We start from the raw sequence: 12,062 nt of genomic DNA, 5'->3' as shown, positions 1-12,062 counted from the left end.
TGTGTCTCTCTGCGTAGCGTACATCTGTTCCAATCAGATCATGGGTTGGGGCGAGAAGGCCATCGAGATCCGGTCGGTGGAGACGGGTCACCTCGACGGAGTCTTCATGCACAAACGGGCACAGCGGCTAAAGTTCCTGTGTGAGCGGAATGACAAGGTAACCGTGGAGGGAGGGCAAGGGGCTTGTCATCCTTCAATGTACAGAGTGCAATCAGCACAGAGAAGATTTACCAGGGTCTTGCCAGGACTGGAGGGCGAGAGCTATGGGGAAAGGTTGAGTTGAGCAGGCCGGGACTCTGTTCCTTGGAGCGCAGGAGGATGAGGGGTGATCTTATAGAGGTGTACAAAATCATGAGAGGAACCATGAGAGGCAGACGCACAGAGTATAGGTGAATCGAGGACCAGAGGACATACCACCTGCCTAATCTGCTGTTGGTCCTCCGTGTGCAGTCCCATACGCAGCAGGACACATTCCTCCCGTCACCACCATTAACATTTCCCGTGACTTGTGCCACAGTCGACCTTCTGTCGGTCCGGACCAGACGGGATAGCCTTCGTTGCCCTCGTGCATCGATGAGCCTTGGGCGCCCAACACCCTGCCTGTCACCAGTTTGTGGTTTGTCCCTCCTCGGGCCACTGTCGGTCGGTCGGTACTCACCACTGCTGACCGGGAGCACCCCACAAGCCTTGCCGTTTCAGAGATGCTCCGACCCAGTCGTCTGGCCAGAACAATTTGGCCCTTGTCAAAGTGGCTCAGGTCTTTACTCCTGCCCATTTCTCCTGCATCCAACACCAAGGGTCATCATCTTTTGGCTCATCAGTGTATGTTAAAACAAAGAACGGCAGATGCTAGCTTACAAACAATGACACAGAGTGCTGGAGTAATTCAGCAGGCCAGGCAGCATCCCTGGGAAACACAGAGACGTGATGTTTTGGGAATTGACCCTTCTTCAGACTTAATATATAGTAATATCTGGAAGAAGTAGTGAATATACAGAATGGAGATTTAGACTGGAGATACAGTAACGATGATGAAAGAAAAGAGGCCATTGTTAGCTGTTTGATAGGTGAGAACGAGAAGCTGGTGCGACTTGGGTGGGGGAGGGATGGAGAGAGAGAGAGAGAGTGAGAGAGTGAATGCAGGGGTTAACGTTTGTTTTATATTGTATCTAAAACATATACCTGCTCAATGTGCAAACCTTGTGGCCACCTCACGCCTTGTCTTTAATCCCCCACAGGTATTTTTTGCATCTGTTCGCTCAGGTGGGAGCAGCCAAGTTTATTTCATGACCTTAAACAGGAACACAATCATGAACTGGTAAAAAGGGACAAAACCCCGTGGGACTACTGAAGCTAAACGTTGGGATACTGTAAATAAGATGGTGCGTTTTGTAGATCAGAGATTTAAATGCCTTTGGAGAGGTTTCTGTGGAACTCTGAACGGATCTCGTGCCTCAAAAGACGTTGTCGTGAACCCCGTTACTCCCTCCCCCCTCCCCTTTTTTTTTGTCGTGTTTCTTTCGGATATCCGTCTTCTGGAGAAGGGGTTTTGGCGGCTTGGCTTGGAGTAGTGTGACCATAAAGGAGCATGCTTTACCCATTAGTGCCCCCCGGGCTGCATCACTGATAAACAGCACACACAGATGGAGTAGGCACTTGGTTGTGTTTGGGGGGTGGGGTGGGGGTGGGGAGAGGGTGATGGGTAATAGTTGGACAACCATCCTCTGCTCTAGCTGAACGTGGAGCTCAGAATCCCACATTGACTACGTTATCACAAAATACATCGGTCCAGGCCAACTTCCTCCATCCAAATGTTGGAAGTTAACATGGGTTCAATCAGGATTAGTAGCTCAACATCGTGTGTGAATGTGTGTGTGTGCGTGCGTGCGAGCGGTATTTTAGTTTTGCCTATTTTAGAATAGAATCGAGGTGGTTTTTCACTTGGCCATCTGTGCAAAAATACATGGTTTCTGTTCAGTCGTGTCTAATTCGGACCGTGAATGGTGTTGGGGGGGAATTTCCATTTGTTGATTTGAGGGACCATTCGTCTTAATCGAGGGCAGTTTGCAGCCGAGGAGGACAAGTGGTTTTATGAAGACTATATTTCCAGCAGGGTGCGCCATTTTGTATCGAGGGGCTATCTCAAAATGGCCGTGCAGCGGGTTGTGACTAGGGGGGTTGCCAACTTCCTCATTCCCAAATACGGGACAAAGGGTGACGTCACCGCCCCGTGTGACCTCACCCAGCCAGCGGCCACGTGTTCCCGCTCCACCAATGGCGGCCGCGGGGCGGTGACGTATTTGGGAGTGAGGAAGTTGGCAACCCTGCTAATACAGGGACAAGGGCGGTCCCGTACGGGACAAACTAATTTAGCCCAAAATAGGGGATGTCCCGACTAATACGGGACTAGTTGTGACTGACATCATTGGATTGCACGTAGATTAGTCACAGTGGAACGCAGAGTATTTGATGCCTTTCCCAAAGACAGATAAAGAATTCCCCCTCCATTTTGACCGACATTATTCACTGCTGTCCACCGGCCCTTGTGTCAAGCCTGTCGGCCTCCTTCCCTCCCTTGATTTTGACACCTGATAGCGCAGAAAAACGCACAACATTGGTCTGGCGGGCTTGTGGCTTCTGCACATTCCTTGACTTTGAAACAGTTCCATAATTTCCATCGCCTTTTACTTGATACTTGATGTGACAAATCACAGCCAAATCCTTTGCTTTGCGTACGTGAGGTATGCAAAGAGCCGTCACCTAAAGGGCGCCGACAAAGTTTACAAAGTATCCCGTGCCAGGTTCCCCTTTGTCTTTCCACCCCCTCCCACGGCAGTTTCCCACGCTGGAGTCTTCCCTTGTTCACCCTCTCTTCCCCACCCCCTCCCCCTCTCGACAGTCCCCCTCTGTTTACCCCCAACGCACAACGGTTCCCCCAATTGAATCTGTGTGTTGGGTCTTTGAAAGGACACTGCACATAGTCATTACAAAGATTGCCACCCAAGGCATTGACATCTGAGCTTGGGCGAAAGCAAGAAGGTGAGAGGGTTTAGAGTGAAGGTAGACACAAAAATGCTGGAGTAACTCAGCGGGTCAGGCAGCATCTCGGGAGAGAAGGAATGGGTGACGTTTTGGGTCGAGACCCTTCTTCAGACTGAGAGGGTTTAGAGTTGACCCAAAGTGCCGGGTCGCACAATCCAACAAATATCTGCACGGAAGCTTTTGTTGGTGTGATTTAGACGTTTCTATGTCACATTTATTCACAAATTGCTGGAGTAACTCAGCGGATCAGGCAGCATCTCAGGAGCAAAGGAATGGGTGACGTTTCGGGTCGAGTCCCTTCTTCAGACTGAATAAGGGTCTCGACCCGAAACGTCACCCATTCCTTCTCCCGAGATGCTGCCTGACCCGCTGAGTTGCTCCAGCATTTTGTGAATAAATACCTTCGATTTGTACCACCATCTGCAGTTATTTCCTTACACATGCTATGTCACATAGTTGGCTAGTTTAGTTTTGAGATACAGCGCGGAAACAGGCCTTTTGGCCAACCCAGTCCAGTGATCCCTGTACACCAACACTACTGTACACCAACACTCTAGGAACAATTTACAATCTTTTGTACCCAAAACCAATTGGACTACGATCCCGCCCCTCTTTGGGATACTGGAGGAAACCGGAGCATCCGGGGAAAACCCACGCAGGCAGGCAGGTCACGGGGAGAAGGTACAAGGTCCGTGCGGACAGCGCCCATAGTCGGAATGGAACCCGGGACTCCGGCGCTGTGGGGCAACAACTCGACCGGCCATTATCCCGGGCAAGATTGGAGTGAGCAACAGATGGGCTGATACTTTGTGGGGAGAGGGCAGTGGGAATCTCCCCCTATTTTTAAGATGGAATCAAAACGGTTGGACTACATTCCTTTTCTCTAACGAAACATCACTTTAAAATGTCATTCCCGGGCGAGAATATTAACGTGCTCTTCGGAGTGCTTGGAGATTTTGGTGAAGTAAATATCTCGTTTCGAAGTGCAGCTTGTAGTAACTTAAGGGAGGAGGAAAGAGGTGGGACTATATAGAGTCAGCACATCGTAGCCGACAAAAGATAGCCGTGGGAATGGCTATCATAAACTCTAGACACTCCGCTCCTGGGGCCTGCTGGTTCTGTTTACATGGCCATGGGTTTAAACCAAGCTATCACTGATGCTGTTCCACAACGTACAAGCAAATGATAGATGGATGTGAGCCAAATGCAGGCAGGCAGGCGGGACTAGTGTATGGGGAAAAAAACTGCAGATGCTGGTTAAAAATCGAAGGTAGACACAAAATGCTGGAGTAACTCAGCGGGTCGGGCAGCATCTCGGGAGAGAAGGAATGGGTGACGTTTCAGACTGACGAATAGTGTAGTTTTAGTTTAGAGATACACCAAGTCCACACTGACCAGCGAATTCCTCGCACGTTAACCCGACCCTAAACACACTTGGGACAATTTTACATTTTAAACCAAACCAATGGAACCTACAAATTTGTATGTCTTGGAGCGTGGGAGGAAAACTCAGGTGGGGAACGTACAAACTCCACACATACAAGCACCCGTAGTCAGGATCGAACCTGGGTCTCTGGTGCTGTGAGGCAGTAGTTCTACCTCTACTCCACTGTGTCGCCACCCTTGGGGGACACTTTGGTCAGCATGGACAGGTTGGGGCCGAAGGGTCTTGGCTTCCATGCTCTATGGCTCCTAAGATGGTACGTGATATCCTCTTCAGATGGTACGTGATCTCTCGGGAGTCTGGCCTTCAATGCATTGAACACAAACATGATATTGGCTGAACTTTATCTCTGGTGTAGCTCAGGATCAAGCTTCTCAGCCCCTCAGATCTGCTTTCTCCGATCTTTGGCTAATGATGTCTGTGTACCTTCACTCCACTCTCCGTCTCCATTTTGTGTTCCTCTGCCCCCCCCCCCCCCCCCCCCCCCCATTGCCACGTACGTCTGCAGTAACCTGCTGGATGTTGGGAAGAAGCTGCTCCTAAACCTACATGGAATCATAGCGTCACACAGTGTGGGAACAGGCCTCAACTTGCCCACGCCGACCAACAATGTCCCATCTACACTCGTCCCACCTGGCCCATATCCCTCCAAACCTGTCCTATTCATTTACCGGTCTTAAATGTTTCTTAAATGCTGCGATGGTCCCTGCCTCAACTACCTCCTCCGGCAGCTCATTCCATATGCCCACTGCCCTTTATGTGGGGAAAAAAACATCACCCCTCCTCAGGTTCCATATTGGGTGGCATTAGTAAGGAGGACAGAAGTCGTAGAGTCTTACAGCGTGGAAACAGGTCCTATGGCCCAACATGCCCTATCCACCTGCTTGCGTTTGGCCCATATCCCTCTTAAACCTTCCCTATCCACGTACCTGTTTAAGTGTTCCTTAAACATTTGCGTTAGTACCGTGCACACTGGCTCCTCTTTGTCCCGGCAAATGTCGTGCATTTGCTGGCTGCCTTGGCGCATTTAAAACCCAAGTGGTCTGCGAAGATTGGTGTTTGTTTCTTAGATATGGTACACCACCCTTTAAGGCGGTTGGATTGTGTGGTAGTACCCACTCGGCATTGTAGCACCAATGTAGACAATGTGGTGGCACGCCAGTGGAGAATTCGTGCTGTTCCACGCCCGATAGAGTTCCCTTTCTGATTCGGTATCGAAATTAGGGGCCCTTTCGATGGTTGTCGAGCCTTTTCTTCCCCTCGAGTTTTGGGGGTGGAATTGTGTACAGCTTTGACTCAAAGGCAAGGATGCGTTCTATTTAAATGAAAATCTCTTTATTTTTGCTCCTGTAAATAGTCTTGAATGTCAACCATATATTTTGGGGTAAAGGTGAAGGAAGTTCTCTTCACAGCAACAGATTTTAACAAAAGGCATTAGGACAATCGAGAGATGAACTGGCTTCTGTAGCACTGGTACGTGACTTCCATGCGCGTTATTGATCAGAAGTTCCGATTTAGGTTGGGGGGGGGGGGGGGTGGGGTGGGGGGAGGGAGTGTCGCTGTTATCTGTGCTTATCCGATCCATAGAGGCCCAAGGAATTTAAGAGTGAAAATCAAACTGCTTGCTACGTCCTCTGCCTCTTAATATAACGTGGGTCTTTTGTTCACAAATGTGTATTAAGCGCTGTTCTGTAATGTGGATTGCTATTATTGTCATTTGGGACACTTTCTTTTGAGTGAATGGGTGGCCTGGATTTACAGAAGTTATTTGGGGCTGGTACCGACAGACAGACTGACTATGTTTCCCTCTCTCTTTGGAGTAAAGGCAGTTTTTGGTGAATGGCTTCCTGTGTTCTCTCTCTCCCCCCCCCCTGTATTGTTTCTTACGGCCACCATACAAACTGCTGGCATGTGCCATGACAGTCTGGTTTTAGTTTCCCATGTATTTTGGGGTAAGCATGCTGTGTGTAGGTGTCGGGGGTTTACGGGGAGAAGGGAGGAGAGGGAGATTGGCCATGACGGACTAGACTTGATGGGCCGAATGGCCTAAATCTGCTCCTGTCACTTGTGAGCCAAGCCCTACCTTCCCAACCTCTCCACAAGTTGCAATCCCTCCCGCCCAACAGCCTGTCCAGCACAGTCTCAGCGAGGGCTTGGTTTAGTTTAGATACACATGCCCCTTCAGCCCACCAGCGATCCCCACACACTAACACCATCCTACACCCACTGGGGACAATTTGTACATTTACACCGAGCCAATTAACTACAAACCTGCGCGTCTTTGGAGTGCGGGAGGAAACCGAAGATCTAGGAGAAAAACTCACGGGGATAAACGTCCAGACGGGCGCCCGCGGTCGTGGTGGAGCCCGTGGTCTCCGGCGCATCATTCACTGTAAGGCAGCAACTCTACCGCTGTGCCACCGTGACCACCTCTGTAAGATCCCACCTCTGGTCTCAGCCACGCCATGCCCAATCTGCCCACCCCCCGGGGTACCTGAGATGGACAGGGAAACGCCGGAGCAACTCAGCGGGACAGCCAGCATCTCTGGAGAGAAGCAATGGGCGACGTTCCTCCCCTCCAGGAATGCTGCCCGTCCCACTGAGGCACTCCAGCATTTAGTGCGCTTATCTTCAGTGTAAACCAGCATCTGCAGTTCCTTCCTGGGCCAAGTACCTGCCTTCTTTCGGCTTTTAGACCCTTTCCCGGCATTGGCCACATTTGTTTTCTTTGAAACCGTGTTGCTCGGCTTATGAGGGGGTTTTTAACTCTTTGTTTACTGCACAACCCATCACTCTGTCGTTCGTTGGATCGTTCCACTACAGTGTGGCGTCAGGGCCGTTTGGACTCTGTGCCATGAGATGACTCTCGCCCTCTCCCCCGTTGCTTGTAAAACGCCCCTGACATCCATTACTTCCGACCCCGGTCCCCTGCCTGTGCAAGTAACTGCAGATGCCACGCAGCCTTGAGCAAAAACACACAAAGTGCTGGAGGAACTCGGCGGGTCAGGCAGCGTCCGTGGGGGACAGGGGCAGGTGACAGTTCGAGGTTCTGGCCCCCTTCTTCAGTCTGAAGAAGGGTCCCAACCATTTCGGAAGAAATTGGAAAGGTGAGGACCCCTCTCCAGTCTGAAGAATGGTCCCAATCTTTCAGATGGGGACTTTCCTCCAGCAACATGTTCCCAATGTTGGGGGAGTCCAGAACCAGAGGCCACAGTTTAAGAATAAGGGTTCGGCCATTTAGAACTGAGTTGTGAATCTGAGGAATTCTCTGCCTCAGAAGGCAGTGGAGGCCAATTCTTTGAATGCATTCAAGAGAGAGCTAGATAGAGCTCTTAAGGATAGCGGAGTCAGGGGGTATGGGAAGAAGGCAGGAACGGGGTACTGATTGTGGATGATCAGCCATGATCACATTGAATGGCGGTGCTGGATCGAAGGGCAGAATGGCCTCCTCCTGCACCTATTGTCTATGAAGAAGACCCCCATATGTTCTGGGGAACATGGGCAGGCAACGTTTCAGCTCCAAACCCTTCTCCAATCTGGAGCGTCACGACCCGAAACGTCACCTACCCTGGTCCCCCTGAGATGCTGCTGCATGGTCCAGAGTTACTCCAGTACTTTGTGTTTTGCCCCCAGTGAACCAGTTTGATTTGATTCCCCTCCCCCACCTTGACTGTCTTGAAATTTAAAACCTTCTCCTCTAATCTCAAGTTAAAAATCCCGTGTAAGATATACTACTTGTCATCAATGAATGAATGAATGTATCTCGTTTGACATAATTTATGGTTGGAAAGTTTTCTTTTTGTTGAAAAATAAATTCTGCCCTCTGATACCCGCTTGGTTGTTTAATGGATCTGTTCATCGACTCACTGGATCAATGGAAGATGTTTGAGGGATTTAGAGGCTTAATTATGCTATGGTGTGCACTTAAATAAATAGGTTAAAACATATCTCTGTGCACATACAATCCCATCTCTCAACAACCTTCTGACCACTGACAGGTGAAGTGAATAACATTGATTATCTTGTTACAATGGCACCTGTCAAGGGGTGGGATATATTAGGCAGCAAGTGAACAGTCAGTTCTTGAAGTTGACGTGTTGGATGCAGGAGAAATGGGCAGGAGTAAAGACCTGAGCCACTTTGACAAGGGCCACATTGTCACGGCCAGACGACTGGGTCAGAGCATCTGTGAAACGGCAAGGCTTGTGGGGTGCTCCCGGTCAGCAGTGGTGAGTACCTACCGACCGACAGTGGTCCGAGGAGGGACAAACCACAAACCGGCGACAGGCAGGGTGTTGGGCGCCCAAGGCTCATCGATGCGCGAGGGCAACGAAGACTATCCCGTCTGGTCCGAATCGACAGAAGGTCGACTGTGGCACAAGTCACAGAAACTGTTAATGGTGGTGACGGGAGGAATGTGTCACAATACACAGTGCATCGGCACCCTGCTGCGTATGGGGCTGCACACGGAGGACCAACAGCATGTTAGGCAGGTGGGCGTAATGTTTTGGCTGATCAGGTCATAATGTTTTTGGCTGATCGGTGTATCGGCGATCCAGTCTCTGTTTAGGAGCGAACTGCAGATGCTGTTTTACACTGGAAGATGGACACAAATGCTGGAGTAACTCAGTGGACGGGCAGCATCTATGGAGAGAGGGAATGGGTGAGGTTTCTGGTCGTGACCCTTCCTCAGAAGTGGTCAGATATCACAATAGACAACAGGTGCAGGAGGAGGCCATTCGGCCCTTCGAGCCTGTACGCACTGCCATTCAATGTGATCATGGCTGATCATTCTCAATCAGTACCCCGTTCCTGCCTTCTCCCCATACCCCCTGACTCCGCTATCCTTAAGAGCTCTATCCAGCTCTCTCTTGAATGCATTCAGAGAATTGGCCTCCACTGCCTTCTGAGGCAGAGAATTCCACAGATTCACAACTCTCTGACTGAAAAAGTTTTTCCTCATCTCAGTTCTAAATGGCCTACCCCTTATTCTTAAACTGTGGCCCTGGTTCTGGACTCCCCCAACATTGGGAACATGTTTCCTGCTCTAACGTGTCCAACCCCTTAATAATCTTATATGTTTCGATAAGATCCCCTCTCATCCTTCTAAATTCCAGTGTATACAAGCCTAGTCGATCCAGTCTTTCAACGTACGACAGTCCCGCCATTCCGGGAATTAACCTAGTAAACCTACGCTGCACGCCCTCATTAGCAAGAATATCCTTCCTCAAATTTGGAGACCAAAACTGCACACAGTACTCCAGGTGCGGTCTCACTAGGGCCCTGTACAACTGCACACAGTACTCCAGGTGCGGTCTCACTAGGGCCCTGTACAACTGCACACAGTACTCCAGGTGCGGTCTCACTAGGCCCTGTACAACTGCAGAAGGACCTCTTTGCTCCTATACTCAACTCCGCTTGTTATGAAGGCCAACATGCACCAGAGATGTAGCCCGTCCTGCTGAGTTACTCCAGTATTTTGTGTCTATCCAGTCTCTCAGTTCCAGACTCGAGCCCCTTTTAGTTTAGTTTAGAGATACAACGTAGAAACGAGGCCCTTCGGCCCATCGAGCCCACTCCGACCAGCGATCCCCACACACTAACACTATCCTACACACCGCTGGGGGCAATTGACATTTCTTATCTTACCGAAGCCAATTAACCTACAAACCCGCACGTCTTTGGAGTGTGGGAGGGAAATTGGAGCATCCGGAGAAAACCCACGCAGGTCACGGGGAGAGAGAGCGTGCAACTCCGCACAGACAGCGCCCGTGGTCGGATGGAACCCGGGGTCTCTAGCGCGGTGAGACAGTAACTATGCAGCCGTGCCACCTTATTCCAGTCGATAACCCCCCACCATCTGCTATCCTGTTAGAGAGTCAAGGTTTAGAGACGTAGCGTGGAAACAGGCCACTCGGCCCCACCGAGGGCATGACGACCAGCGATCGATCACACGTACCCACTCTGGTTCTACGTTATCCCACTCTGGTTCTACGTTAACCCACTCTGGTTCTACGTTAACCCACTCTGGTTCTATGTTATCCCACTCTGGTTCTACGTTAACCCACTCTGGTTCTATGTTATCCACTCTGGTTCTACGTTAACCCACTCTGGTTCTACGTTAACCCACTCTGGTTCTACGTTATCCCACTCTGGTTCTACGTTAACCCACTCTGGTTCTACGTTATCCCACTCTGGTTCTACGTTAACCCACTCTGGTTCTACGTTAACCCACTCTGGTTCTACGTTAACCCACTCTGGTTCTACGTTAACCCACTCTGGTTCTACGTTAACCCACTCTGGTTCTACGTTAACCCACTCTGGTTCTACGTTATCCCACTCTGGTTCTACGTTAACCCACTCTGGTTCTCCGTTAACCCACTCTGGTTCTACGTTATCCCACTCTGGTTCTACGTTAACCCACTCTGGTTCTACGTTATCCCACTCTGGTTCTACGTTAACCCACTCTGGTTCTACGTTAACCCACTCTGGTTCTACGTTATCCCACTCTGGTTCTACGTTAACCCACTCTGGTTCTACGTTAACCCACTCTGGTTCTACGTTAACCCACTCTGGTTCTACGTTATCCCACTCTGGTTCTACGTTATCCCACTCTGGTTCTACGTTAACCCACTCTGGTTCTACGTTATCCCACTCTCTCATCCACTCCCCCCACCGATGTCCACAGTTTACAGAGGGCCGATTAACCCACAAACCCGCACGTCATTGGGACGTGAGAGGAAACCCACGTGGGCCACGGGGAGAAGGGTGTGGGTTGTTGGTCGGTCTTTATTGTTTCAATCATGGGTTCACAAGTTATGTTTCAAATCAAGCTTGTTTAGTTTGGAGATAAAGCGTGGAAACAGCCCTTCGGCCCATCGAGTCGGTGCGAACCAGCGACCAACCACACACTAGCACTATCCTACACACACACACACACACACACACTGGAGACGATGTACAATTCACACTGTAGCCAACTGATCTACAAAACCACGCGTCTGGAGTGTGGGAGGAAACCGGAGCGCCCGGAGAAAACCCACGCAGGTCACGGGGAGAGAGAGCGTGCAAACTCCATACAGACAGTGCCCGTGGTCGGGATGGATCCTGGGTCTCTGGAGCTGGAGGTAACAACTCTACCGTCGCACAACTGGGCCACTCAGAAGCCTTTGAGAGTCGCAGATTTGTCTGTTCCATAATAATCAGATCAGCAGGTTGGGGGAATGTGTTGGGATTGGGGATGGGTGGTTAGTTGGTGTCTGTCTGTCTGTCACATGAGGAGATGGGATTTAGAAGACAGGGGAGAGAGTGGAGGGAGAGAGAGAGGGGGGAGAGAGGGAAGGGGTCAAAGAGAGAGGGAGAGAGAGGATGGAGAGTGAGAGGGGAGAGGGAAGGGGAGAGGGAGAGAGGGGGGGAGAGGGGGAGAGAGGATGGAAAGAGAGAGAGAGGGGGAGAGAGGGAAGGGGTCAAAGAGAGAGGGAGAGAGAAGGGAAGAGGGAGAGAGGGGAGAGAGGGGGGAGAGGGGGGGAGAGAGAGAAGGGGAGAGAGGATGGAGAGAGAGAGAGAGGGGGGAGAG

General features: G+C 50.6%; 1 protein-coding gene across 1 annotated transcript in view; it reads left to right on the top strand.

Annotated features, from left to right (window-relative positions):
* The window catches only part of LOC144609313 (misshapen-like kinase 1), a 174,738-nt gene extending 171,391 nt beyond the window's left edge, over positions 1 to 3,347 (top strand). Inside the window, 2 exon segments of the mRNA XM_078427744.1 lie at positions 18 to 157; positions 1,239 to 3,347. Of these exon segments, the coding sequence (XP_078283870.1) occupies positions 18 to 157; positions 1,239 to 1,322 (224 nt within the window). The 3' untranslated portion in view covers positions 1,323 to 3,347.
* Positions 3,348 to 12,062: the final 8,715 nt, after the last annotated feature.

The sequence above is a fragment of the Rhinoraja longicauda genome, chromosome 34 (assembly GCF_053455715.1).
Source record: "Rhinoraja longicauda isolate Sanriku21f chromosome 34, sRhiLon1.1, whole genome shotgun sequence".
Classification (NCBI taxonomy): Eukaryota; Metazoa; Chordata; class Chondrichthyes; order Rajiformes; family Arhynchobatidae; genus Rhinoraja; species Rhinoraja longicauda.
This window is presented reverse-complemented; position numbering and strand designations above follow the sequence as displayed.